The sequence below is a fragment of the Tachyglossus aculeatus genome, chromosome 18 (assembly GCF_015852505.1).
Source record: "Tachyglossus aculeatus isolate mTacAcu1 chromosome 18, mTacAcu1.pri, whole genome shotgun sequence".
NCBI lineage: Eukaryota > Metazoa > Chordata > Mammalia > Monotremata > Tachyglossidae > Tachyglossus > Tachyglossus aculeatus.
This window is the reverse complement of record NC_052083.1, coordinates 9,111,437-9,139,361: the sequence shown is the minus strand read 5'-3', so window position 1 is coordinate 9,139,361 and position 27,925 is coordinate 9,111,437. Positions and strand designations below refer to the sequence as shown.

Sequence of the window (27,925 nt, the reverse complement as noted above, 5' to 3'; positions counted from 1 at the left end):
GAGCCCGTCCGAAGATGGCGGCGGCCATGCTGGGCCTGAGGGAACTGGGCCCGCACTAGCCCCTCAGTCGCCCCTCAGTCGCCCTGGGCGATGGAGCTGTCGGGGACCCCCGGAGCCGCGGGGCCCAGCAACGTCCCGGCCTTCCTCACCAAGCTGTGGAGCCTGGTGGGAGACCCGGACACCGACACCCTCATCTGCTGGAGCCCGGTGAGACCCTCCCCATCCTCCCCCCCCCCGCCTTAATCAATCAATTAATCAATCAATCAATCGTATTTATTGAGCGCTTACTGTGTGCTGAGCACTGGACTAAGCGCTTGGGAAGTCCAAGTTGGCAACATAGAGAGACGGTCCCTACCCAACAGTGGGCTCACAGTCGAAAAGGGGGAGCCAATCAATCAATCAATCGTATTTATTGAGCGCTTACTGTGTGCTGAGCACTAGACTAAGCGCTTGGGAAGTCCAAGTTGGCAACATAGAGAGACAGTCCAGACCCAACAGTGAGCTCACAGTCTAAAAGGGGGAGTCAATCAATCAATCAATCGTATTTATTGAGCGCTGACTGTGTGCTGAGCACTGGACTAAGCGCTTGGGAAGTCCAAGTTGGCAACATAGTCCCTACCCAACAGTGGGCTCACAGTCTAAAAGGGGGAGTCAGTCAATCAATCGTATTTATTGAGCGCTGACTGTGTGCAGAGCACTGGACTAAGCGCTTGGGAAGTCCAAGTTGGCAACATAGAGAGACGGTCCAGACCCAACAGTGGGCTCACAGTCTAAAAGGGGGAGTCAATCAATCAATCAGTCGTATTTATTGAGCGCTTACTGTGTGCAGAGCACTGGACTAAGCGCTTGGGAAGTACAAGTTGGCAACATCTAGAGACGGTCCCTACCCAACAGTGGGCTCACGGTCTAAAAGGGGGAGTCAATCAATCAATCAATCGTATTTATTGAGCGCTGACTGTGTGCAGGGCACTGGACTAAGCGCTTGGGAAGTCCAAGTTGGCAACATAGAGGGACAGTCCCTACTCAACAGTGGGCTCCCAGGCTAAAAGGGGGAGTCAATCAATCAATCGTATTTATTGAGCGCTGACTGTGTGCAGAGTACTGGACTAAGCGCTTGGGAAGTCCAAGTTAGCAACATACAGAGACAGTCCCTACCCAACAGTGGGCTCACAGTCTAAAAGGGGGAGTCAATCAATCAATCAATCAATCAATCGTATTTATTGAGCGCTTACTGTGTGCAGAGCACTGGACTAAGCGCTTGGGAAGTCCAAGTTGTCAACATATAAAGATGGTCCCTACCCAACAGTGGGCTCACAGTCCAAAAGGGGGAGTCAATCAATCAATCAGTCGTATTTATTGAGCGCTGACTGTGTGCAGAGCACTGGACTAAGCGCTTGGGAAGTCCAAGTTGGCAACATATAGAGACGGTCCCTACCCAACAGTGGGCTCACAGTCTAAAAGGTGGGCTCACAGTCTTACCTCCTTCCCCTCCCCACAGCACCTCTATGTTTGTACAGATTACTTACTCTCTTTTACTTGTACATATTTACTATTCTATTTATTTTACTTCGTTACTATGTGTTGTTTTGTTGTCTGTCCCCCCCTTTTCATTCAATCATATTTATTGAGCGCTTCCTGTGTTCAGAACACTGGACTAAGCGCTTGGGAAGGACAAGTTGGCAACATAGACTGTGAGCCTTTATGTATGTCTGTACAGATTTATTACCCTATTTATTTTACTTGTACGTAATTACTATCCTGTTTATTTTGTTAATGATGTGCATCTAGCTCTATTTCTATTTAGTCTGATGACTTGACACCTGTCCACGTGTTCATTCATTTATTCATTCAATTGTATTGAGCGCTGCCTGTGTACAGAGCACTGGACTAAGCGCTTGGGAAGGACAAGCTGGCAACATAGACTGTGAGCCTGTATATATGTCTGTACAGATTTATTACCCTATTTATTTTACTTGTACGTAATTACTATCCTGTTTATTTTGTTAATGATGTGCATCTAGCTCTATTTCTATTTAGTCTGATGACTTGACACCTGTCCACATGTTCATTCATTCATTCAATCGTATTTATTGAGCCTTATCCTGTGTGCAGAACACTGGACTAAGCACTTGGGAAGGACAAGCTGGCAACATAGACTGTGAGCCTGTATATATGTTTGTACAGATTTACTACCCTATTTATTTTACTTGTACATAATTACTATCTTGTTTATTTTGTTAATGATGTGCATCTAGCTCTATTGCTACTTAGCCTGATGACTCGACACCTGTCCACATGTTCATTCATTCATTCGTTCAATCATATTTATCGAGCGCTTCCTATGTGCAGAGCACTGGACTAAGCGCTTGGGAAGGACAAGTTGGCAACATGGACTGTGAGCCTGTATATTAATAATGGCATTTATTATATATATATATATATATGTATATGTGTATACATATATATGTATATATATGTATATATGTTTGTATATATATATACAAATATGTATATATGTTTGTACAGATTTATTACCGTATTTATTTTACTTGTACATAATTACTATCCTGTTGATTTTGTTAATGATGTGCATCTAGCTTTATTTCTATTTAGTCTGATGGCTTGACACCTGTCCATGTTTTGTTTTGTTGTCTGCCTCCCCCTGTATATGTTTGTACAGATTGATTACCCTTTTAATTTTACTTGTACACATTTACTATTCTATTCATTTTGTTAATGATGTGCATCTAGCTTTATTTCTATTTAGTCTGATGACTTGACACCTGTCCACATGTTTTGTTTTGTTGTCTGTCTCCCCTGTATATGTTTGTACAGATTGATTACCCTTTTAATTTTACTTGTACACATTTACTATTCTATTTATTTTGTTAATGATGTGCATCTAGCTTTATTTATATTTAGTCTGATGACTTGACACCTGTCCACATGTTTTGTTTTGTTGTCTGTCTCGCCCTTCTAGACTGGGAGCCCGTTGTTGGGTAGGGACCGTCCCTATATGTTGCCGACTTGTCTACGTGTTTTGTTTTGTTGTCTGTCTCCCCCTTCCAGACTGTGAGCCCGTTATTGGGTAGGGACCGTCTCTATGTGTTGCCATCTTGTACTTCCCAAGCACTCAGTAATAATAATAATGATGGCATTTGTAAAGCGCTTACTATGTGCAAAACACTGTTCTAAGCGCTGGGGAGGTAGCAAGGTGATCAGGTTGTCCCACAGGGTGCTCACAGTCTTAATCCTCATTTTCCAGATGAGGTAACTGAGTCCTAGAGATGTTAAGTGACTTGCCCAAAGTCACACAGCTAACAATTGTTGTCTGTCTCCCCCTTCTAGACTGTGAGCCCGCTGTTGGGTAGGGACCGTGTCTAGATGTTGCCAACTTGTACTTCCCAAGCGCTTAGTACAGTGCTCTGCACACAGGAAGCGCTCAATAAATGCGATTGAATGAATGAATTCATTCCCCCTCCCCACCCCACCCCGCCTTACCTCCTTCCTCTCCCCACGGCACCTGTATATATGTATATATGTTTGTACATATTTATTACTCTATTTTACTTGTACATATTTATTCTATTTATTTTGTTTTGTTAATATGTTTTGTTGTCTGTCTCCCCCTTCTAGACTGTGAGCCCGCTGTTGGGTGGGGACCGCCTCCTTATGTTGCCAACTTGTACTTCCCAAGTGCTTAGTACAGTGCTCTGCACACAGTAAGCGCTCAATAAATACGGTTGAATGAAATGAATGAATGAATAAATACGATTGAATGAATGAATGAACCCTCCACCACGAATCACCCTGCCATTTGGGAGGCGCTAACTCTGTGCCCAGCACTGTTCTAAGCACTGCGGTAAATACAGCGTAGTCATGTGGTCCCATGGGGGGCTCACAGTCTTCACCCCCATTTTACAGATGAGGGAACTGAGGCCTGGAGAATAATCATAATAATCATGTCATTTATTAAGCGCTCACTATGTGCAAAGCACTGTTCTAAGTGCTGGGGAGGTTACAAGGTGATCAGGTTGTCCCACGGGGGGCTCACAGTCTTCATCCCCGTTTTTACAGATGAGGGAACTGAGGCCTGGAGAATAATAATAATAATAGCATTTATTAAGTGCTTACTATGTGCAAAGCCCTGTTCTAAGCACTGGGGAGGTTACAAGGTGATCAGGTTGTCCCACGGTGGGGTTTTACAGTCTTCATCCCTGTTTTACAGATGAGGGAACTGAGGTCCAGAGAATAATAATAATTATGGCATTTGTTAAGCACTTACTATGTGCCAGGCACTGTTCTAAGTGGTGGGGGGATACAAGGTACTCAGGTTGTCCCACATGGGGCTCACAGTCTTAATCCCCATTTTCCAGATGAGGTCACTGAGGCACAGAGAAGTTAAGTGACTTGCCCAAAGTCACAGGGCTGAGAGTTGTTGGAGCTGGGATTTGAACCCATGACCTCTGACTCCAAATCCCGGGCTCTTTCCACTGAGCCATGCTGCTTCTCAATAATAGTAGTAATAATAATGATGGTATTTGTAAAGCGCTTACTTTGTAATAATCATAATAATAGTGACATTTATTAAGCACTTACTATGTACAAAGTTCTGTTCTAAGCGCCGGGGGGCATACAAGGTGATCAGGTTGTCCTACTTGGGGCTCACAGTCGTCACCCCCATTTTACAGATGAGGGAACTGAGGCCCGGAGAATAATAGTAATAACAGTGATGGTATTTAAGCCTTTCTATGTAATAATAATAATGATGGCATTTATTAAGCACTTGCTATGTACTTAGTCTGTAAGTTACTGTGTACTTACTCTGTTCTAACCGCCGGGGGAAATACAAGGTGATCAAGTTGTCCCATGTGGGGCTCACAGTCTTCACCCCCATTTTACAGATGAGGGAACTGAGGCCTGGAGAATAATAGCAATAATAATGATGGTATTTGTTAAGCGCCTAGTATGTAATAATAATAATAATAATGGTATTTATTATGCGCTTACCATGTGCCAAGCACCATTCTAAGCACTGGGGGAGATACAAGGTGATCACGTTGTCCCACATCTTCATCCCCATTTTGCACATGAGGTCACTGAGGCCCGGAGAATAATAATGATGATGGGGTTTGTGAAGCGCATACTATGTGCCAAGCGTTGTTCTAAGCCAACTTAGAGGGAGATTCAAGGTGATCTGGTTGTCCCCCGTGGGGCTCACAGTCTTCATCCCCATTTTACAGATGAGGGAACTGAGGCCTGGAGAATAATAGTAATAATGGTGGTGGTATTTGTCAAGTGCTTACTATATGTCAAGCGTTGTTCTAAGCGCTGGGGGAGATACAAGATCATCAGGTTCTCCCACGTGGGGTTCACAGTCTTCAACCCATTTTACACATCAGGGAACTGAAGCCCGGAGAAAAATAATAATAATGATGATGATGATGGTGTTTGTGAAGCACTTACTATGAGACAAGCACTGTTCTAAGCGCTGGGGGAGATACGAGGTAATCAGGTTGTCCCACATGGGGCACGCAGTCTTCATCCCCGTTCTACAGATGAGGTCACTGAGGCCCGGGGAGCAATAATAATAATGATGATGGGGTTTGTGAAGCGCTTACTATGTGCCAAGCACTGTTCTAAGCATTAGGGGAGATTCAAGGTAATCGGGTTGTCCCACATGGGGCTCACAGTCTTAATCCCCATTTTACAAAGGTTACTGAGGCCCAGAGAATAATAATAATAGTAATGATGATGGTGTTTGTGAAGCGCTTACTATGGGACAAGCGTTGTTCTAAGCGCTGGGGGAGATACAAGGAAATCAGGTTGTCCCACGTGGGGCTCACAGTCTTCACCCCCATTTTACAGATGAGGGAACTGAGGCCTGGAGAATAGTAGTAATGATGATGGGGTTTGTGAAGCGCTTACTGTGTGACGAGCACTGTTCTCAGCGTTGGGGGAGATACAAGGTAATCAGGTTGTCCCACGTGGGGCTCACAGTCTTTGCCCCCATTTTACACATGAGGGAACTGAGGCCCGGAGAAGTGAAGTGACTCGCGCCCACCTGCTCTTCCTCCTCCCCCGGGGGCACCCAGGCTGGGGTCTCCGCCCCCGGGACGGGCACTGAGGCCCGGGCCCCAAAGTTTAAGTTCAGATAAAACATCACTTTACTGCTCCATGCCTCCGTGACCGCATCTGTAAAATGGGGGTGAAGGTTGCGAGTGCCGTGTGGGATATGGACAGCGTCCAATTTGATCAACTTGTAACAATGATAATAACAGTGATGGTATTCGTTAAGCGCTTACTATGGGCCAAGCATTGTTCTAAGCTCGGTGTGGGGGGGGGATACAGAGTAGTAATCAGGTTGTCCCACTTGGGGTTCACAGTTTTAATCCCCATTTTCCAGATGAGGGTACTGAGGCACAGAGAAATGAAGTGGCCTCCCCAAGGTCACTCAGGCGTCCTCTGACGCCCAAGCCCATGCTCTTATCACTAAGCCACGCTGCTTCTCTACCCCAGTGCTTAGAACCCTGCTTATTAAAAGTAATAATAATATCAATAATTATGGCATTTAAGTGCTTACTATGTGCAAAGCACTGCTCTACGTACTGGGGGGATGCAAGGTAATCAGGTTGTCCCACATGGGTCTCACAGTCTTAATCCCCATTTTACAGAAGAGGTAACTGAGGCACAGAGAAGTGAAGTGGCCTGCCCAAAGTCACAGCTGACAAGGGGCAGAGCTGGGATTAGAACCCATGACCTCTGACTCCGAAGCCCGGGCTCTTTCCACGGAGCTGCGTTATTATGGTATGGATATTGGGGGGGTTCATTCATTCAGTCGTATTTATTGAGCGCTTACTGTGTGCAGAGCACTGTACTGTAGTGAACAGCAGAGAGGGCAGGACCTCGTGGACAGACCAAGTTGCCCCCGGGGGGATGGGGGGGGTGTCCTAATGGTGCTTCCCCTCCCCGTGGGTCCCCCGCAGAGTTGAGAGTGGGGTCATAGCCTTTAAACCCGCTAGAGCATGCAAGGCCTCTCTGCTGAGTCCCTGGGATCAGATGATTCGTTTCCATAGCAACAGCTTCCACTCGGATACCAGGGCATCAAGCCAGTGAATTCTAGGAAGGCCCGGGTCTGCTTCGACAGAAATGCCCCAAGTCTGTGGGACTCCCCAGTTTTCCCCGGGGCTGGCAGCAGCACTAAGAATTATAATAATAATTATGAGATTCGTTAAGCGCTTACTATGTGCCCCGCACATAGTGTAGATACAAAGCAGGTTGGACACAGTCCCTGTCCCACTTGGGGCTCACAGTCTCAATCCCCATTTTGCAGATGAGGGTATTGAAGTAGTCAGGGTAATCAGGTTGTCCCACGTATCTACCCCATTGTGTCTACCCCAGTGCTTAGAACCATGCTTGGCGCATAGTAAGTAACAAATATCGTTCCTCTTCTTTTTATTGTTAACATGGGATGGATGTTGTGGGGTTGGGTGTGTAGTGAACAGCAAAGACAGTGGGAGGGTTGAGGGATCAATAGCCTGGGCATGGGGAGGAATCTGGGTAGAAACTTTCAAACTGAGGCCACCCTCCCCACCCCGAGCGAAATTCATTCATTCATTCATTGTATTAAGTGCTTACTGTGTGCAGAGCACTGTACTAAACGCTTGGGAAGTACAAGTCGGCAACATATAGAGACGGTCCCTACCCAGCAGCAGGCTCACAGTCTAGAAGGGGGAGACAGACACCAAAGCTTTGGGGTGCCATTCAGATTTCTGTCTCTCCCTCCCGCGCCTCCCCAAAAGGATGGGAAAAAGGAAAGATGGACTCTTGTTTCTCACAAAGCCACAGTACTTGGCCTCTCCCTGGCAGCCTGCTCCGAGCACCCTGCCCAGCGAGTGCTACTTGCTGCTTGGACTCATCTGGTCCCGGAGCAGTCGTCTGTTTGTCCTTAACTGTCCCAGCGCTTTGCCTGACCCCTCCAGAAGCGGGCTGGAAAATCAGCCCACTGCCCAGGCACTTCTAGGAGGTTAAATTACGCCCGTACGTTGTGACGTTCTCTGGAGCTTGCGGGGGTGTTATTGACCTGTAGTTGACCAGTTTCTAAATCTGAGGATTTTCTAATCAACTTGGAGAAATATTTCCGTATCTACTGCTCACATCGCATGTGGGGGTGAGGACGCCAGTCCTAGTGTCCAGAGCACTCCCCTCTTCCCCTTCCCCAGGGCACAATCCTCTTTCCTGGAGGTCCCCAAAATGGGCCTGTCTTTTTTGCTTGTCTCTGGCCAGGACAGAGCTGGCCACCAGCTAAGCCAGGCTACTGGAAGTAGCTGGGAACGTGGGCTCAGCTCACCCCGTAGGGCCGACGGTACGGCCAGCACGGGGGGGCTTGGGTTCTCTCCTGACTTTGCCCCAGCCAGGTGGCACCGCCCAGGGTGGTTGGGGCCAGGCCAGACTCCCAAATCTAGTAATCAGGTATGAGTCCCAGTCCCCCCACCCCGCTGCCGCCACCGCACCACACTTAGACATCGGGGAACTTTGGCCTTCTAGGAGCCCGAAAACCTTTGTGCAAACTACTTCAAGCCCGGCTAAGCGGGGCCCGAAGAAGCGAGTTCAGGAGCTGGGCTGCCAGGGAGTCAGGCCAGGAGCCTGAATCTGAATCCCAGGCCTTCGTCACAACGGGCAACTCCAATCTTGCCCGGTTAGAATCGGCTCCCTTGAAGGCTGTCGCTATGGGTAACCTCCTGACAGCCAAGAAGTTCTTGTGTCCAATCCAGCTCTCTCTCCTGCTGCAATTAAAAACCATTTCTTTCCTCCTGTCTCGGCTCTGGGATCCTCCACCTAGAAATCTTGAGAGACTTAGAAGGCAGCATCTCAGGCAGTCCGTCCACTTCCTCCTCTCACACCCCCATCCTTTGGCCTTTCCGTCTCCTGCGGGTGTCGGAAACAGAATATTTTGCCGGGTGTCTCGTCAGCCTGACCCAGGATCACTTTGCTTCTGATGTTCCGCACGCTGAACCGCCACCGTTCCTTTATTTAACGTTTCCTCTTGGTACCCATCTTCCATCACTACCCCACAGGCCTCTCGGGTTTCTCCCCATCTCACGTAAAGCGCAGTGAGCGAAGCCGGGCCACTCAGAGATGCCTGATCAGGCAGATTCCTGGCCCAGCGCCCACGTGCCACGCTGCTCTGTGTTGAGCCAGCCCGTGACCGCGTTGGTGGTTTGAATAATTGCACAGAGTTGCTGACTCCTCTTCACCCCGGGTCAACTGGAACCTCCGTCCCCTGCTCTTTCTCTGCTGAAACGGTACCTAGCCAGACTCCCCATCCCGTCGCCACGAGGTCTGTTGTTTGTGCCTGAGCGGAAGACCTGGCACGTAGGTCCCGGACGAATTTCATCCTAGTATTGAGGGTTATTTTCTCAAATTTTTTCAGTTCTCTTTGACTTCTGTTCCTGGCCTTCTGAGGTGTTAACGCCACCACCCAACTGAATGCCATCTGCAGACTTGATGAACACAACCAGCTCCTTAAAGAAGATCCGAACAGTCCTTCCCCCAGGCCCCCGCTCCCTTCCCCGAGGGTCACCCCACCCAGTAGGTCCCCTAGCCTGATGCCGAGCACCGGTCAGCTGCCCTTCTGGGGTAGCCCCGGGTGACAGGAATCCTGCCTGGCTCCAGGCCCTGGTCCGTGAGTCGGTGCCTCCGTCTTTATATTCCGGGCCGAGCCGAACGGTGAGGGCCCAGCTCTCAACTCTGCCGGGTGACTACAGCGCGGGGGGTCCTGAGGCACCTCCCAGCTGGGGAGCCGCAGGTGGGGGGAAATTAAAGATGGCAATGTGATAGAATTCCAGAGCCTGCTGCCCAGAAGCTTCCATGAAACCCTACTTGCGAGTCGCTGGCTCGTGGATGAGGACACCATGTGCAGCTGGACGAAAGACGTCCTTGGGTAATCGAGTTCCCCTCCCCGCCCCCCGGCTCTCGGGCCTGCCAGGCTGGAGTAACCAAAACCCCAATTGATCCGGTCCGTCCGACACGGCCTTCTTTGGTCACTTTCCAACGTCGCGGGCCTCGACTGGGGATCGTCTCCTCACTGGTTTTGGTGGCCGTCTTCCCTGGCAAGCGCTTAGTACAGTGCTCTGCGCTCAGTAAGCGCTCAAATACGATTGAGTGAATGGCCTTGAAATCAAGCTGACTGGTCTGTCACCCCTGGGGTCATCCTCATTCTTTTTTATTTTAATCAGTGGTATTGATCGAGCACTTACCGTGCGCAGAGCACTGTCCTGAGGCCTTGGAAAACAGACAAAAGAAGTAAAAGATCCGACCGAGACAGTGAATGAACGGATACCGCTAGAGTTCTGTGGCAACGATAGGGTGTCGTGTTTGGAGGATTAGTTGGGGACGACTTTCTGGAGGAGGTAGCCTTTCTACGGAGGGCTTGGAAGGAGGAGGTGGATGTGGTTTGGTGAAGCTGGAGAGGAAGGGGTTCTCCCAGAACTGTTGGGAGCAGGGGAGTCAAGGGCATCGTCATCATCAATCGTATTTATTGAGCGCTTACTATGTGCAGAGCACTGTACTAAGCGCTTGGGAAGTACAAATTAGCAACATATAGAGACAGTCCCTACCCAACAGTGGGCTCACAGTCTAAAAGTGGGCTCACAGTCTAAAAAGGGCATGGGGCGGCTAGGAGAAGGGTTAGGCTGAGCAAGGAGACAGCGCTGAGGTAAAAGGGAGCCGGGCCGTCTTGGAGAGTCCCGAGGCCAAGGGGCGGGAGATGTTGTTTTACGGGAGAAGCAATGACGAGCCATCGGAGGCTTTTGAGGAGAGAAGTGATGGGCTCTGGTCAGCCTCATCAGATGGCGAAGGTGCAGCTGTTCACCCGTTAGCTTGAAGAGGCGAGGCCGGAGAGCCCGAAAGGATAGCGCTGAGCTGGCCCGGTGGTGAGGGAGCACTATGGCCCCGGGAGCCGGCAGGATGTGGTGACAGACCAGACACGCCGTACCGGGGAGGAGAGGAAAATGAGAAGGGGTTCTGAGGTAGGCCTGGACTCAGGGGGTCAGGCCAGTGGCGGGAGTGGGAGCATCCGTTCCCGCCAACCCCTTGGTGGAGAGCCCGAGCGGAAGCCCAACGGCCGTCCTCACCCCAGGTCTCCTGGGCCACCTCTGGGTCTGGCCGGACTGGTGTGAACGTCAAATGAGATCAGAGAGGAGATTGAGCTCCCTGGAGTTCGCAGGTCCGGGGTGGGCAGGAGAAAAGGCCCAGACGTGGCCCTTCTCTCTCCCCTCCCCTGCCCAGTGGAGGAAACCGTCATCTGACAGCCCGGCCCCCCACTGACGGAGGAAGTTGCGTTGTGGCGGGGCTGGGAGGGAGGTTCCATGCGCCTCTCCGGTCTGAGGGTTACCGCCCCGAGGCTTGTCCTGGCAGACCCTGGTCCCAGAATCCTGGGGGATCTGGGATTCATTCATTGATATTTATTGAGTGCTTACCGTGTGCAAAGCACTGTACTGAGCATTTGGGAGAGTACAGTATAACAATAAGTGGACACATTCCCTGCCCACAGCAAGCTCCAGCCTCCAGGCCCGCATACAGGGAAAGAGTCCCGGGCCTCACCACACCAAAGGAGGTCCGTAGCCTCCTCTTTCTCATCCTTCTTACTCCGTTTCCCCTGCAGCCCTCTGCCCAAACTCCTCTCCACCTGCCCCGGCCTCCACAAACTTAACGCCACTTCCTTCCAGGCTTGGCCAAGCCAATAGGACAGTGGATGGGGAGGACTTGATGTGAGTAGAGGTGTCGGTACCCTATCGGGAGGGAAGATGTTCCCCTCTCTTTCTTCCCAAGGGGCATCGGAACTCTTCTCTGTTGGCCTCTCTGGAGTGGGAATGTCTGCGGGCCAGACTTTCTGCCCCCCGTAACTCTGAAGGAAATGGAGAGGGAGGAATCATGGACCCGTTCCCGGAACCAGGGAGATGGCATCGTGTCCCAAGAATCTCGATTGGAGACTGGCAGGGACCCAAATTGGGCTCTCCCCAGTGGAATCCTGTCTAGGCCAAAGACCAGGGCCCAGTCTGGGCTTCGCTCCAGGGGGGTGAGGGTCTCGTGCGTCTGGCACACGTGCCTGCGTGTCTTCGGGGGCTTCCCGCATGGGGTCCCGCCCACCCACTGCAACTGGCATCTCGGGCGCTGCTAGGGGGATCTCCGGGGAAAGGGGAGGCAGGGTCCAAGGATGAGGGAGTGCCTTGGTCTGGACTCTGAAGAACTTTCCTGCCCCCATGGAATCAATCAGACCAGGGAGAGGGGGGTCTTGGGGATCCCCCTGCAGTCTACCCTGCATCCAGCTGGACATCGATCCCCCCCCGCCCCCCCAAGCTGGTATTCCCATCTTTAGACCAGGCAGGACTTCTCACTCCTGGGGCTGTGAGGGAGAGGCTGCTAGACCCTATTCTTCTCCAGGCAGTGAAGGACCGGCAACCCAACCATCGAAGCAGGACTGAACTCCGCCTGAACCCCATCGTTCCGTACCATGGCCACCGTCTTGCCGTTTGGGAGTGGGAAGGAGAAAGGGGGGGTGGTATCCCAGTTCCCTGAGGAGTTAGGACTGCCTAATGATAGGCTGAGCGGGCCTACTTCCCATCTTACCGAGCATTCCGGTGTCAGCCCCAATCTCAGCTCTTCTGAGGGAGGAGGGAGTACCCAGAGACATCAGAAGCCGAACCTTTGAAAACAAAAGCAAGATGGTGTATTGACCTCGGTGCTTAGTACAGTACCTGGCACACAGTAAGCGCTTAACAGATACCAGTCAGTCAATCAAGCCAGAGTCCATCGCACAGGGGGATCCTCGGGAGGTGAGGGGTGGTGGGTGATTTGGTCCCCGTTGCCGACCAACTGTGAGGATCCCAAAGCCATTTGTCTGTGTAATAGCCTCATATGCCCCCTTTTCCCCTTCCCTCCCCCACCATCACTCTCGCTCTCTCTTTCTCTCTCAGCCCTGTTGCTGGGAAATGCGATGTCAGAACCGCCACTGGCAAGCTATTCATCCAATTCCGTACTGAACTCTAGCTCGGAAGGGCCTAGGGGCTGGTGGTTCTGCCTGGCACCGTCCCAGTTCTTGGTGAAGCGGGGAGCGGGGTCGGGCCACTCCCTGAAGTCCCCACCGATCTGCCTCTGGAATCGCCACAAATCAAGACCTTTAATGCCCATTTAAGAGCCCCGGCGCTCCCAGATTGGACTGCTGGCAGGGGGCTGGGTGAGGGCGGGCCAGCCGATCTGCACCATCATCTGTTCCTGTTGCGGGTGTCCGCCTTGTGTTCTTTGAGTAGGGAGGCTGGAACCCGAGGCATAAGGCTTCGAGTTAGCACTGACCTCAACAGGTTGCCAGGCCGAGCTGGAAGCGGGGTTGGATGCTCTCCAGGGCCAGGCCTGCGTCTGCACTGTCTGGCCTGATCCATTTCACCAAGCTTGGGCTCGACCAATTTTAACGCTGGGCCTCCCCGTTGGAACGGGTCGGAGACCCAGGCCCCGGACTCCAGGGGCCCTGCCTGGCCTGGGGGTGAATTTGCTTTTGGGTGGGTGCTCTCCCCAGGACCCACAATGTCAGGAGTGAGCAAACTCACTAAACGTGCCCAGGTGTTCCCCAGCCAACCCCCAAATGCCCCCATGGCCCAAGCCCAGCCTAAAATGGGGGTGCCAGAGGGCCTGGCACTGTGGGGAGAACCCTGTTGACACATCTCGCCCACAACAAGCAGACTGGAATTGTAGGGGAGGTAGCCAGCCCCCCAAATCCCGAGCCTGCCTCACCTCCCGACCTCATTTGGGAACTTCAGCCAGGGGAGTGAGTGGGGTGCCACAGTGTGCTCATGACTTGTGTTCCCCCATGTGTGTAATCGGCAGCCCCAGGGGCACCCGCTCCTCTCCAGTAACCCGGGCCTCCCTGCAACCTGGCTCCTCCTCGCTCCTGAGACACCGGAGCCGTTCCGGCCCGGACCGAGGTACCGGGGCTGCAGGGTACATCTAGTGGGAGCTTCTGGGGGCCTGTGGATGGTCCCCCCTCCCTGAGACACACAAATTGGGGAGGGGCCTGGGATTGTTGCCAACTTGTACTTCCCAAGCGCTTAGTACAGTGCTCTGCACACAGTAAGCGCTCAATAAATGCGATTGATGATGATGATTGTGGTCTCTCCCCTGCCTGGCCCATTCCTCCCCACTCTCGGGAGTGCCGCTTGACGGACGACTCTCTGGGCAGTTTTCTGGCTCCTGGGCGGACTTCCAGGAGGGCAGCGGGAGCTCTGTCGTTCCCTGGCTCCGTGTGGGTGGTCTGGAGAGCGAGCGGCCACTGGCCTTCTCCCGCTGAAAATCTAGGGCTTGTCAGCGGCTCCACTCGGCTGCCCCTCGGGGACCGAGGCACTGGAAGGGAAAGGGGGCTAAGTGGGGGCCTGGCAGCAAGGGGCGAGCCCACCCTTACCTGGGCTCCATCCCTCACCCGCCTGGCTGGGATGTGAAACCCCGTCTCCCTTGGACTGGGTCACCTCCCTGGATTTTGCCATTGTCCGGTTCCTGCCTCACGAACCAGAAGGGAAACGAGATTTCACTCCAGAAGCCGGTGGCGTGTTTTTCGTCCGGACAGAGGGAAAATGGGCCGAGGCGGGTTTGTTTTCCCAAGGCAAACACCCAGGAGAGGGAGGGATCGGGGGACAAAGCCCGGCCTCTTGGCCTCAGCCCCGTTCCCTGCTTCCCTTCTAGCTCTCCTGAACCTCCAGGAGACCCGACCCCCAGGTTCTCCGGACCCCTTTCTTAACTTCTCTGTACCTCAGTTACCTTATCTGTAAAATGGGGATTGAAACTGTGAGCCCCACGTGGGACTGGGACTCTGTCCAATCCGATTTGCTTGTATCCACCCCAGCACTTAGTACAGTGCCTGGCACATAGTAAACGCTTTACAAATACCGTAATCATTGTTATTCCTTCCACCAGGCGGGAGCAGCCGGCAATGCCAGCTAACTTGGGTCCCTCCCTCCCTCCCCCGCCCCCCAACACAGAGGCCTAGGTGGAGGCCGTCAGGGTCTGGGCTGCCGGGTTCCTGGAAACCCTCAGAAACCTCTCCCCTGTGGAGTCCGAGGGCCATCGGACTGCAGAGAGGTCCCCGAAGGCCACTTCCCGGGCCGGCCTTCCTTCGGGGCGGCCGGGCAGCGGGTGACAGGTGGCCTGCTCTGGGTTTTCTGGCAGAGCGGTAACAGCTTCCACGTGTTCGACCAAGGACAGTTCGCCAAGGAGGTGCTGCCCAAGTACTTCAAGCACAACAACATGGCCAGCTTCGTGCGGCAGCTTAACATGTGTGAGTCGCCCCTCCAGCTTGCCAGTGCCCTGCTGGCATCAGATGGAGTGGGGAGGGGGGCGGGAGGGGAGAACGGACGTGGCCAGGCTCACCTGCCGTCCCCTTGCCGTAACCGGGAGAGAGGGTGGGTGGGAGAAATCCCTTAACCTCGCGCCCCATCCCCACCACCCTGCCCCGCGGTTGTGGGATGGCCTTCGTGTCCGGACACAACCCCTGACCAGAAAGCGAGCTTCACCACCCGAGTGTCCGAGGGGTCTAAGTCCATTCTGGTCGGCTTGGGACCTCAGAAGGGGCCCCCTGCTTAGAAGGATGGAGGGGACCCCCTCCTACTTGGGCCCCACCACAACGCTGGGTCGCTCTCTCCCGGGGATGGCAGATGGCTTCCGGAAAGTGGTCCACATCGAACAGGGTGGCCTGGTAAAGCCGGAGAAGGATGACACGGAGTTCCAGCACCCGTACTTCGTCCGCGGCCAGGAGCAGCTGCTGGAGAGCATCAAGAGGAAAGTCACCAGTGTAAGTGCGTGTTGCCTTCTCCCTCGCCCTCCCCTCCACCCCCAGACCTTTCCAGGCCCAAGGCTAGTCACCGGGGGTGGGGGCAGGGGCTGGGTGCCCGGGCCATCCCCGAGTGGGCCACCTGGATTACCCGTCTCTCTCCTCGGCCCCCAGGTCTCCAGTATCAAGAGTGAGGATTTCAAGGTCAGGCAGGACAACGTGACCAAGCTGCTGACAGACGTGCAGTTGATGAAGGGGAAGCAGGAGAGCATGGACTCCAAGCTCATCGCCATGAAGCAGTACGTGCTGTTGGGGACCGTGGTGGTGGGGCGAGAACGGCGGGGGACCCCTGGAACCAAGTAGCTAGGGAGAGGGGGTCTGAGGGCGGTGGTCTGGACTCCAAGGAGGTGGGGGTGGTGGGGTCTAGACCTCAGGGAGCCCCGGGCAATCACTGCCATCTTCCAGCCTCTAGCAGGGGCAAGTCTGGTGGGCCTCTCTGGGGGAACATGCGGGCGGCTGTATTTCATTCATTCATTCTTTCAATCGTACTAATTGAGCGCTTACTGTGTGCAGAGCACTGTACTAAGCGCTTGGGAAGTACAAGTTGGCAACATAGACGGTCCCTACCCAATAACGAGCTCACAGTCTAGAAGGGGGAGACAGACAATAAAACAAAACGTGTGGACAGGTGTCAGATCATCAAAATAAAAAGACAGAAAGCTAGATGTGCACCATTAACAAAATAAATAGAATAGGAAATATGTACAAGTAAAATAGAAAGAGTAATAAATCTGTACAAACATATATACAGGTGATGTGGGGAGGGGAAGGAGGTAGGGCGGGGGGGGATGGAGAGGAGGAGAGGATATGTTCTCTACATATTCACAGTCTTCTAGACTGTGAGCCCACTGTTGGGTAGGGACTGTCTCTATATGTTGCCAACTTGTACTTCCCAAGCGCTTAGTACAGTGCTCTGCACACAGTAAGTGCTCAATAAATACGATTGATTGATTGATGTTCCTCTCGGGAGTAGACAGCGTCACCCCGCCACCTTGGGCTCGTGGAAACATTGGCACCCTAGATGCCCCGAGCTGCTGCTGCTGCTAGCACCATCTCTCTGGGTCTCGGTGCCCCCAGAGTTGGGGTGTTGGCTTTGGCTAAGACCCCATCACCCACAGCCCACTTCCATGGCCTCATATTTGTCAAGCACCGTCCTTCCCCGAGCAGTCTCCCCACCCCAGCCCCTTGGGAGATGTTGGTAGTGGGGCGCCCTGATCCCTCGGGCCCACTTAGGGCCAAGATGCCCCCAACTATTGCCAGTCCTTAGCCAGCGGCAACTGCTCAGCTCGTATCTGCCATCGTCCCCTGAACACCAAGGCCGTGCTCCACCTGCCGTCCCTGCCCTCCCCCTCGGGGACCCGCTATGTCATTTCCCTGGAGGATGGCTAGGTCCCGCTAGTCGGCCCCACCAGACATCCAGGAGCCCCGTGCTGAGAACCTGCGCTGCTGCTCTGGGGGTGACTGCGAGGAGCTCTGCTCCAAGAGAGAGCCCAGAGTGGGCAGGGGCATTAGTCGGGCTGACCTCAGCCCACCCTCACCCTGCCTAGAAGTGCCTGAGCCCGGGTTCGGCAAGGGCCCTCTCCTCTCCGGCTGGCCACAGCCCAGGGCCGAGGGCATGGGAGCCGTTACCCGGGAATAAAGGAAGAGAGGCAATCCCAGAATTCCTCTTCTGAAGGAGCAGGCCTTGGGGTCGGAGGTTCTCTTTGGCCTCCAGCCCCAGGACTCAGCCAGCCACCTGAAACCCGACCGAGCCCTGCCTAAATTGCAGCGGGAAGGATGTCAGCTAGACGTCAGGGAAGGCTGGGCGTCCAGGGTGGGTTGTCAGAGTGGTTAGGGTGGGGAGCGGGGGCTGAGCTGGGTGGGCGGGCCCCAACCCGGACCCTCCTTCAGCAGACCAGCTCAGCTCCCATCCCTGTGGAGAGCAGGGCCCTCCGTGCCCGCCAAGGACCACCAGGGCCCACCCAACCAGAAGACTGGAAGGAGTCCTAAGAGGTCGCTCCATCTAATCCCTGACTCCAGACAGGGCTTCCCTGATCCAGCCAGCAGCCCTCTCCCCAAAGCTCTAGTGCTGCCAGAGGACCTTAGTCTCCCTAAAGTGTGTGTGTGAAGGGGGGGGGTGGTCATTACTATACAATTAGCAGAGCCTTGGGCTAGGCACTTGCATTCACAATTTGAAAACAGAACTGGCCCCAAACTTGAGGGAGTTGCCCAGTGCAGTCTCCAAGACAAACTGAGACCCCTCAACAGTCCCCAGTCTCTTTGATCTGAGGGGGGTGTAGGGGAGTCAATCCCAGAGGCCTTCCCAGTGGAGGTGGCCCTGAGCTCGATTGGAAAAATTGACGGAGGGGGCGAACCGGGCCAGAATCTTGGAGGCCATTCCTGGCTGAAGCCTGGGGCAAGTGGCAGGCAGGGAGAGGGAGGCCGGGAGTCGGGGCTTCAGAGACAGCGGCGAGGGAAACGCGGAGAGAGTCGGGGATCTGACCTGGGTGCCTGGACCTTGGCCAGAGAATGCAGGGCTGATACATATTTGCTTCAGTCAGCTCTGGGGTGGGGCGGGGGGGTTGCGTGGGATGGGATGTACACATTCAGTTTCCTTAGGATACCCCGCCAGGCAGGGCCAAGTGGATCTTGCTGGGTTTCTGGGCAGCCCTGTGGGTCAGTGAGTGTCCGGTCTTTCCTTAGTCCCACCCCCCCACCACACCAAACACATACATGCTCCCTCTCCCTCCCTCTCTCTCCGCCTCTTCTCATCGCCCCCACTGCTGTCTCCCTGCCCTGAGCTGTGGGTCCAGCAGGGAGGTTTGCTGAGCCCATTGTGGCAGGGATCCTTGACTCTGATCGGGCCCTGGGTGAGGAGTCATCAGTCATCATCAATCATCAATCGTATTTATTGAGCGCTTACTGTGTGCAGAGCACTGTACTAAGTGCTTGGGAAGTACAATTGGGCAACATATACAGTCCCTACCCAACAGTGGGCTCACAGTCTAAAGACCCAGAGACCCTCCGGTCCCCCCTCACCCTAGCCACCAGGACTCTGTTTTTCCCAAGGCTGGCCTTGGCCCAAGTCCGGGCACCCCCAACTGCACCTTTCCAACTACTCTCCACGCCTCCTGAGGGGCCAAATGTGGTCCCTCTAGACCGTAAGCTCATTACGGGCAGGGAACATGCCTGCTGATTCTGTTGTACTGTGCTCCCTCATTCGTTCATTCAATTCAATTCGCTATCAGATGGACCGACCCATGAGAGGGGCAGGTGGACCCCGAGCAGCTGGGTCGGCATCTCTGTCCCATCAGGGTCCCATCCTCAGAGAGAGCGCTCCCCGGGCCCCTCCCATAAGTCCTGGCTGCTTTTCCGTAATCCCGCTCTGCCCAGCCTCCCAAAGAGAAAAACCCTTCCCAGGAGCAGCAGGGGACCCGGAGAGGGGCCCTTCCTGGCACTCCCGGCTGGTGAGGAAGAGGGTCGGCACCCAGCGGGTCTCTCTGGGCCCGCGACTGGGAGGGCTCAGGATTTCGACCGCTTCCCATTTTCCGGGCCCCCCTCGTCACCAGGGCAGAGGTCAGGAGGTATAGGCAGATCATCATCATCATCAATCGTATTTATTGAGCGCTTACTATGTGCAGAGCACTGTACTAAGCGCTTGGGAAGTACAAATTGGCAACATATAGAGACAGTCCCTACCCAACATTGGGCTCACAGTCTAAAAGGGGGAGACAAAGAACAAAACCAAACATACTAACAAAATAAAATGAATAGATATGTACAAGTAAAATAAATAGAGTAATAAATATGTACATACATATATACAGGTGCTGTGGGGAAGGGAAGGAGGTAAGATGGGGGGATGGAGAGGGGGACGAGGGGGAGAGGAAGGAAGGGGCTCAGTCTGGGAAGGCCTCCTCCAACAGTGGGCTCACGGTCTAAAAGGGGGAGACAGAGAACAAAACCAAACATACTAACAAAATAAAATAGAATAGATAGGCAGATCTGCCGGGGGCTGAGGCACAGCTGAGGGGTGGGCAGGGCCGCCTCAAACACGGGGCCGCGGGCCAACGCTCTGATCTGGCGCAACTGATAGCGGCCCTAATTGCAAGGTGACGACATCCCAGAGCCCCAGCGGTCCGGTGAAATGCTTCAGTGGATGACCCTGTCTGCCTTCCCCCACGCCCTGCTGCTTGTGGGCGCGCACAAAGCTCTGCCCTTTCCTGGGCCGGGGGTGCCTAGGCCGGGGGATGGTGCGGCACGGCAGGGCCGGGAAGGAGGTCGGTCCCCCGGCCCCCAGCAGCAGGGTCGCGGGGGCCGTGGGGGGCCGGGAGGACCAGATTTACAGTCGCATTCTGGGTGCAGCCAGGGGCCCCGGCTCCAGAGGCCACTGACTGGCTCGCTCTCTGCCGCTGCCTGGCTGACAGCAGCCGCTCTGTTGCAGTGAGAACGAAGCGCTGTGGCGGGAGGTGGCCAGTCTGAGGCAGAAGCACGCCCAGCAGCAGAAAGTCGTCAACAAGGTGAATGGCAGCCGCCGGGGAAAGGTCCCCAGGGGAGGAGGCGGCGGGCCCTGGTGGAAAGAGCCTGGGAATGGAAGCCAGGAGACCCCAATCCCGATCCCGGCTCCGCCTCTCGCCTGGTGTGAGACCCTGGGCAGATCACCTGTCTCTCTGCCTCAGGTCCCTCAGCTGTAAAACGGGGATTCAGTGCCTGTTCTTCCCTTAGGGGAAGCGGCGTGGCTCAGTGGAAGGAGCACGGGCTTTGGAGTCAGAGGTCCGGGGTTCAAATCCTGGCTCCGCCACTTAGCTGTGTGACTTTGGGCAAGTCACTTCTCTGGGCCTCAGTTACCTCATCTGTAAAATGGGGATTCAGTGCCTGTTCTTCCCTTAGGGGAAGCGGCGTGGCTCAGTGGAAGGAGCACGGGCTTTGGAGTCAGAGGTCCGGGGTTCAAATCCCGGCTCCGCCACTTGTCAGCTGTGTGACTTTGGGCAAGTCACTTCTCTGGGCCTCAGTTACCTCATCTGTGAAATGGGGATTAAAACCGCGAGCCCCCCGTGGGACAACCCGATGACCTTGTCATCTCCCCAGCACTTAAAACAGTGCTTTGCACATAGTAAGCACTTAACAAATGCCATCATTATCATTATTATTATTCCCCGCTTTGATTGTGATTCCTGTATGGGACAAGGGATTGTTTCTAATCTGATTATCTCATACGTACCGCAGAGCTTGGCCCGCGATAAGCACTTGACGGCTACCAAAATTATTGTTTAGTGGGGTGGTTGGGCCAGGTAGGTTTGGAGATCCGTCCAGGGCTGAGGTTGGGGGGGATCTCCAGAGCAGCTTCAATCACAGCAGCACCTCCCTTGACGCGGCTCACGGCCAGCTGGGGCTACCGGCTACCAGTCAGCGCCCCGCTCCCCCGGACCTGGGGACCCCTCACCGTCCTCGGTGGTGCTACGGGAGGGGCCGCAGGCTGGGGGGCAGGGGACCCCAGATCCCACTGAGGACCCTCGGTTCACCTCCACAGCTCATCCAGTTCCTGATCTCGCTGGTGCAGTCGAACCGGATCCTGGGCGTCAAGAGGAAGATGTGAGTTGAGGGGTGGGGAGGGGGTGGGCCACCCTGCCCCACCTGAGCCTGTCGTCTTCCCCCTCACTCAGGGATTTTCCACACCCGTGCCCCAGGGCCCCCGTCCCCACTGCCGTCTCCTGGAAGCCCCTCTCCCTAAACCCCACCCGCCCCCAGCACCCTCTCGCCTGCCCACCATTTGTCGCCCTTCGCTCCCCCCACCACAGCCCGCTGATGCTGAACGACAGCAGCTCTACCCATTCGATGCCCAAGTATGGGCGCCAGTACTCCCTGGAGCACGTGCCCGGCTCTTCCCCGTACACGGTCAGTGCAGCGGAGCCGGGCTGGGCCGGGCCGGGGCCGGAGGGAAGCGCAGAGGGCGGGGATGCCCAGGTCTCGGGAAACGGCCCCCGCCTCTCCCACCTCTCTGCCTGCCCTCCCGTCTCTGCCACCGCACACCCATCCATCTCCCCTCCCCGGCGGGCCGGCCTGTTCCAGGCTTCATCCCCAGCCTACAGCAGCCCCAACCTCTACCCCGCCGACTCGGCGATCAGTTCTGGGCCCATCATCTCTGACGTCACAGAATCCAGCCCTTCGGCCTCGCCCGGCGGCAGTCTGGATGACAGGTACGGTGGGGAAGGCGGCCCAGGCCCCTCGCTCACGTGGGGCCGTGGGACCCTCAGGGGAGCCGGGGCGGGTGGGCGAGGGCGCAGGGGGCTGTGTCTCGGACCGTCACCCTAAAGCTTCTGGTTTGGAGTGGACCACTGGAAATCTGAGAAAATCCTGGTGGCCAGCGTGGGCCAGTCTGGGCCACGACAGCCCCAGCTGTGGAAACCCCTCTTCCCCCCGTCTCCGTCAGTCTCTTCCTGGCACGGACTTCAATTGTGCCTCCCATCATGGTCCCCACTGGTGTCCCCCCCACCCCCCTCACGGTCCCCGGCTGTGTCCCTAGAGCCAGTCCCATGGTGCGCATCAAAGAGGAGCCGCCCAGCCCGGCCCCCAGCCCCCGGATCGAGGAGGCCAGCCCCGGCCACCCTGCCTCCGCGGCCACGCCCCTGTCACCCTCCACCTTCATCGACTCCATCCTCCAGGAGCACGAGCCGGGCCTCTCGAACCCCGCCCCCACCCGAGCCGGGGGCGGCCCCTCCACAGACAAGTGCCTCAGCGTCGCCTGCCTCGATAAGTGAGTGGGAGACGGGGTCCCCGCACCCCTCCCAGTCCCGCCGGAGTGGGGTGGGGCGCTCCGAGTCGAAGCAGGCCCGGCGATAGAACGTGTGGGCACCCGGGCTCCATCGTGTCTGACCCCAGCAGGGAAAGCGATGCTCCACCAGGCTCAGGAAGCCCTCGGCAGCCAGTGGGGGGTTGGGGGAGACACACAGACCACGACTTCTTCATGGCATCCGGAGCCCCCTCACATACCACCGCCACACCCTCCGGGGCAAGGCCAGAGGCTGGGAAGGGCGTTGTCCGGGCCCAGGGACACTGGGCTTCCTGTGACCCACCCGGCTCCAGAGCTGGGTTTTCCACAGGTGACGGGGTGGGGTGGTGGGACAGGGTGCCCAAGCCAGATGCAAAGGTGGACAAGAGGGGTGAGCAGGGTGACTTTGATCTAGGGGTTCTGGACAGCCCAGGTTTCTTCCACTCTGAGATACCACCTTCTTGGCACTATTACTAACCCACCAGATGCTCTCTGTTTCCCACCTTCCTTCCCCACCCATCCCCTCCACCCTTCCAGTCTGCCACCTCCGGCAATAGGGCCCTCTCCCCACCCTGGGTGATGCCATGGGCTCAGTGCGGAGAGCTCCCCTCAGGCCTTCACCCCCCCCCCCCCCCCCCCGCCCCCCGGGAGCCCACGAAGGACCTGAAGCTAAGACGGGTCAAGCAGGGTGTTTGCAGAGAACAGTGGCCGGGGCCCGGGCCGAGGCCACAGGAGCCACACGGTGCCCAAGCAAGACTGCCGATGCCACTGCCCGTCTACTTTCACGTCCCCTTTCGTGGATTCCCACCTTGTTTCCCAGAGGGGGGTACTCCTCCCCTCCGAGGAGGTGCCATATGGGATCTGAACAGCACAGAGGGCCAATTTGCCTACCCCTCCTGCCGCCCCGGGCCACGGCTCCTGGGCTTTGAATCGCTTGCCCTGTTGTGTTTCTGTCTTGCAGCTTGACCCGCTCTCCACAGATGACTGAGGTCTCCCGCCTCTTCCCCAGCCCCTCCTCATCCTCTCTCCACGGCCGAGCTCAGCCAGGGTTAGCCCCATCCCTCCCCCCCCCTTCCCGGGTTAAGGCTCGGTTACCCAACCGGGGACCTGGGGTCTCCAGCCCCTTCCAGTGCCCGTCCATCTCTCTGCCCAAGCCTCGGGGGCTTCCAGGAGGCTTCTCCCTCCCCTGGGCCAGCTCTGCCGTCTCCCCTCTACCCCAAGGTAGCAATGCCCCTCGTTCCCAGGTTCTGGGCCTCCCCCTGTCTCTGCTCCCACTTCTTGCTCTTGTCTTCACTAACCCTGCCCCGCATGGCTCCCCTGCCCCCAGTCACCCCTCCTTCGGCCCTGCGGTCCATCCAGAGGTGCTCGCCTAGTTCTCCACCGGGACGGGGATCCCAGCCAGGGTCAGTCAGTCGTATTTAAGTGCTTACTATGTGTAGAGCATTGTGCTAAGTGCTTGTGAGCCTGCTGTTGGGTAGGGACCGTCTCTATATGTTGCCAACTTGTACTTCCCAAGTGCTTAGTACAGTGCTCTGTGCACAGTAAGCGCTCAATAAATACGATTGAATTGAATGAATGAATGAATGAGGGAGCACAGTACAACAGAATCAGCGGGCATGTTCCCTGCCTGTAATGAGCTTACGGTCTAGGGGGACCACAGGTGGCCCCTCAGGAGGTGTGGAGAGTAGTTGGAAAGGTGCAGTTGGGGATGCGTGGATTTGGGAAAAACAGAGTCCTGGTGGAGTCTTTTCCTTGGGTGAGGGGGGACCGGAGGGTCTCTGGGTGGTGGAGGAAGGCTGAGAGAGCAGGAGAAGGGGGGTCTGGTCTGGTCTCTGCGCTAGTGGCTGGGTCCCTGCTTCCACCTCCTCCACTAGCCATTGGCTTCAGCTCAGGGCCTGCAGGAGAGATTGGAGCAGGAGGAACCCAAGAGATCTTCTAGACTGTGAGTCCGCTGTTGGGTAGGGATCGTCTCTATATGTTGCCAACTTGTACTTCCCAAGCTTAGTACAGTGCTCTGCACCCAGTAAGCGCTCAATAAATACGATTGAATGAATGAATGAAAGGTCTGGACGCCAGCCAGGCTGGCGGGAAAGGTGTGCGGGAGGTCCAGCAGTGACAGAGTGGGTGTGGAGGCGGGGGGCAGCCCCCATCCGTGTCATCCAACGAGAAGCAGACAGCGGGGGCAGCCCTGCCCTCTCTCAGCCTCCCCTCACCGCCACCTTCTTGTGCCAGGGCCGAGCTCAGTGACCATCTGGAGGCCATGGACTCCAACCTGGACAACCTGCAGACCATGCTAACGGCCCACGGCTTCAGCGTCGACACCAGCGCCCTGCTGGACGTGAGTGGGGAGTCGGCGGTCTCCCGTCCCAACTGGTGGGCCCCCGCCCACCCTGTGCCCTCTCTAACCCAAACCCCGTCCTTCTCCCCCCGGCAGCTCTTCAGTCCCTCGATGACGGTGACCGACGTGAACCTGCCCGACCTGGACAGCAGCCTCGCCAGCGTGAGTGGCCTGTAGACCCAAGGCCACGGGGGCCGTCGGGGGGGGAATTGGAGGGGGTCTGAACACTGCCCGGCCCTTACTTAGTTTCCCCAGGCCAGGCTGGGGGCGGGTTTGCGTGTGGCCTGTGGCCCACCACGTGCCTGTTCCCGGACCCCCAACTCTAACGCGGGCACGCGCCCACTCTGCAGATCCAGGATCTCCTCTCCTCCCAGGAGCAGCCGAAGCCGGCAGAGACGGAACCCAGTAGCACAGACTCGGGTGAGTCCAGGCTCCCCCAGCCACCAACCGTCCTTGGCCCTCGGCCCTGGCTCCAGCCCGGACCCAATCCCGTCTCTGGGCCTGCCCACCCCTCGGCGGTAACTAGACCCTCCCCCTTGGCCATGGGGTTTCCCGCCCAGGTTGGGGGGAAAGGGGAGATGGAGGAGGGGGAGTGCCGAGATCCCGGAGCCCGGGCTGGGTAAGAGGGCAGAATCTGAGCAGCCCCAGTGCCGGGCCGGGCCCTGCAGGCCAGAACACCCACCCCATCCCCTCCTCTGGTCCTGCTCTTCACACCCCACCCCACCCCCAGCACACACAGGGAAGCAGTTGGTGCATTACACCGCACAGCCACTCTTCCTGGTGGATTCCAGCGCCGTGGACGTGGGGGCCGGGGACCTGCCCATCTTCTTCGAGCTGGGGGAGGGGTCCTACTTTTCCGAGGGCGACAATTACGCCGACGACCCCACCGCCTCCCTGCTAGGCGGCCCGGAGCCACCCAAAGCCGAGGACCCCGCCGTCTCCTAAGGGCCCCTCTGTGGCGGCGGGGCGTGGGGAGCGAGGCCGGGCCCTCGCGACGGCGCCCGGCCAAGGGTCGGCGGCGAACCCTCCGCCCCTCTGCCCTCCGCTGGGAGAGACCACCCGCAGGTTGAGGGAGCGAGCGAGCGAGCATCGGGGCCGGGACGGTCAGGAAGGAGGCTGCCCAGGAGTCGCAGATGGTCGTACGGAGTGGAGGGGGGAGGAGGAAGAGCCCCCTCCGCCGAGGGGGGCAGGGCTGCCGGCCCCACCAGGAGCAGGAATGGCTGAGTTCAGAGAGGGTCTCCGCTGCCCCCTCCCCCCCACTCCCTCCCCGCCCCAGCTATCCAACCACCCCTTCTTTCCCTGCCGGTAAGAGGCCGGGTCTGTCTCTGTGACCCCGACACACGCACGCCAGCGGGCACAGTTGGCCCAGGGACACCCCCCCACCTGCCCTCACAGCCACGTGCTCCCCCACAGTCCCTGCAATCCCCAGGTGTGTCCCCCCGTCGATTGCATGGGCCCTTGGCCCTACCATTGTTAATAGAATTGTATTTTGGATTTTTACAAGAGAGAAGCCCCAACTTCCCCCCTCACACCCCCTCCCGCCCATATAGAGAATATATATCTACCGACAGACAGACAGAGATCTATAAACAGACAGGATATATGGCTGGTCTGACTCTGGCGCCGGTTTTATTTTGGTGGGGCGGGGGGCTAGGGCGAAGGTGGAGGGGTCTTCCAGGCCCCCGGGTAATCTCAGACCACTGGACACCCCTTGTCCTGTTCACCGCCTGCGGCCCCCTCCCCCAGCGCCTGCCGGCCCCTAGATTGAGGGGGCCAAGACACAAGAATTTCTTCTGGCTCCCACTTCGGCGGCAGGTGGGTCGAGGAGTGGCCCAACTGGGTGGGGAAGACTCCTCCTCCCCCAAAGGGGCTCCAGAGAGGGCCTCCTGACCTTGCAGCCCCCTTCACAGCCAGGGCAAGGGGCATTTCACCCAGCCACCAGAACACACATTCTCTTCTGAAAGTGTGCCAGTGGCCCCAGGGGCACCTGCCGCTCCCCCCACCCACCCCTGTCCCCATATACACAATAGCTCTCCACCCATTTGCTGAGCAGTCTTTATTAGCCGAGGGGACGGGGGCTGGGGCAAGGAGAAGAGGGGGTAAAGAAAAGCCAGCACCAAAGGGAATCGAAGCAGGGCAGGGACACCGCGGGGAGAAGGGAAATTGCCGGTCACGGCAGGATCCAGGATTGATGGTTGGGGCTACTCCAGCCCTGGACCGGAATCCCGTGTCGACCTCAGAGGCCTGGAGGGAAACAGAGAGGTCAGAAATAATAATTTTGGTATCTGTTAAGCGCTTGCTATGTGTGGCGCACTGTTCCAAGCTCTGGGGAGGATACAAGGTGATCAGGTTGTCCCGTGTGGGGCTCACGGTCCTAATCCCCATTTTGCAGATGAGGTAACTGAGGCACAGAGAAGTGAAGTGACTTGCCTAAAGTCACACAGCTGACTAGTGGCGGAGCTGGGATTTGAACCCATGACCTCTGACTCCCAAGCCTGGGCTCTGTCCACTGAGCCACGCTAAATCACTCAATGTGATTTATTGAGTAGTTATGTGCAGAACATTGTACTCTGTGCCTGGGAGAATACAATCTAGATTTGGTAGATATGTTTCCTGCTCACAAGGAGAGGCGGGCCGCCACCCACTCCAGTTCCCCCCTCCCCAACCCTTCCACCATAACCTTGAGCTGGGGCAGACTCTTCTTCCGAGTCACGGTCCGGGTCCACACCTGGGAGAGAAATAGAGAGAAATGTCAGGCAGACTGGAGGGTAGGGATAGCAGGATATTCATTGGGTTCAGTCATTTACTGAGCGCTTACTGTGTGAAGAGCACCGTACTAAGCACTTAAGGGTACTCACCTTCCTCAGATTCCTGGGACTGGGCTGGGCTGTCTCCTGTTCGCTCTGAAGGAACACAAAAAGGGTGGAAGGAAATGGGTCAGATGAAGCCGAAGAGCACCTACCTC

The 27,925-nt window shown here is 56.1% G+C and overlaps 1 protein-coding gene across 2 annotated transcripts; it reads left to right on the top strand.

The window, feature by feature from the left end:
- The first annotated feature begins 14 nt into the window (after positions 1-14).
- Positions 15-26,563, top strand: HSF1 (heat shock transcription factor 1). Of its 2 annotated transcripts, XM_038760625.1 has the most exons (14): positions 15-207; positions 15,214-15,322; positions 15,699-15,835; positions 15,989-16,113; positions 20,298-20,373; positions 21,384-21,445; positions 21,652-21,748; positions 21,923-22,050; positions 22,377-22,607; positions 23,584-23,670; positions 24,855-24,960; positions 25,057-25,122; positions 25,311-25,380; positions 25,691-26,563. In XM_038760625.1, exons 1-14 carry the CDS (start codon positions 91-93, stop codon positions 25,903-25,905), a joined length of 1,626 nt encoding a protein of 541 aa, XP_038616553.1. In that variant the 5' UTR covers positions 15-90; the 3' UTR covers positions 25,906-26,563. The 2 variants fall into 2 exon arrangements, with proteins under 2 accessions (XP_038616553.1, XP_038616554.1); XM_038760626.1 differs by lacking the exon at positions 23,584-23,670 and having other exon boundaries at positions 16-207.
- Positions 26,564-27,925: the final 1,362 nt, after the last annotated feature.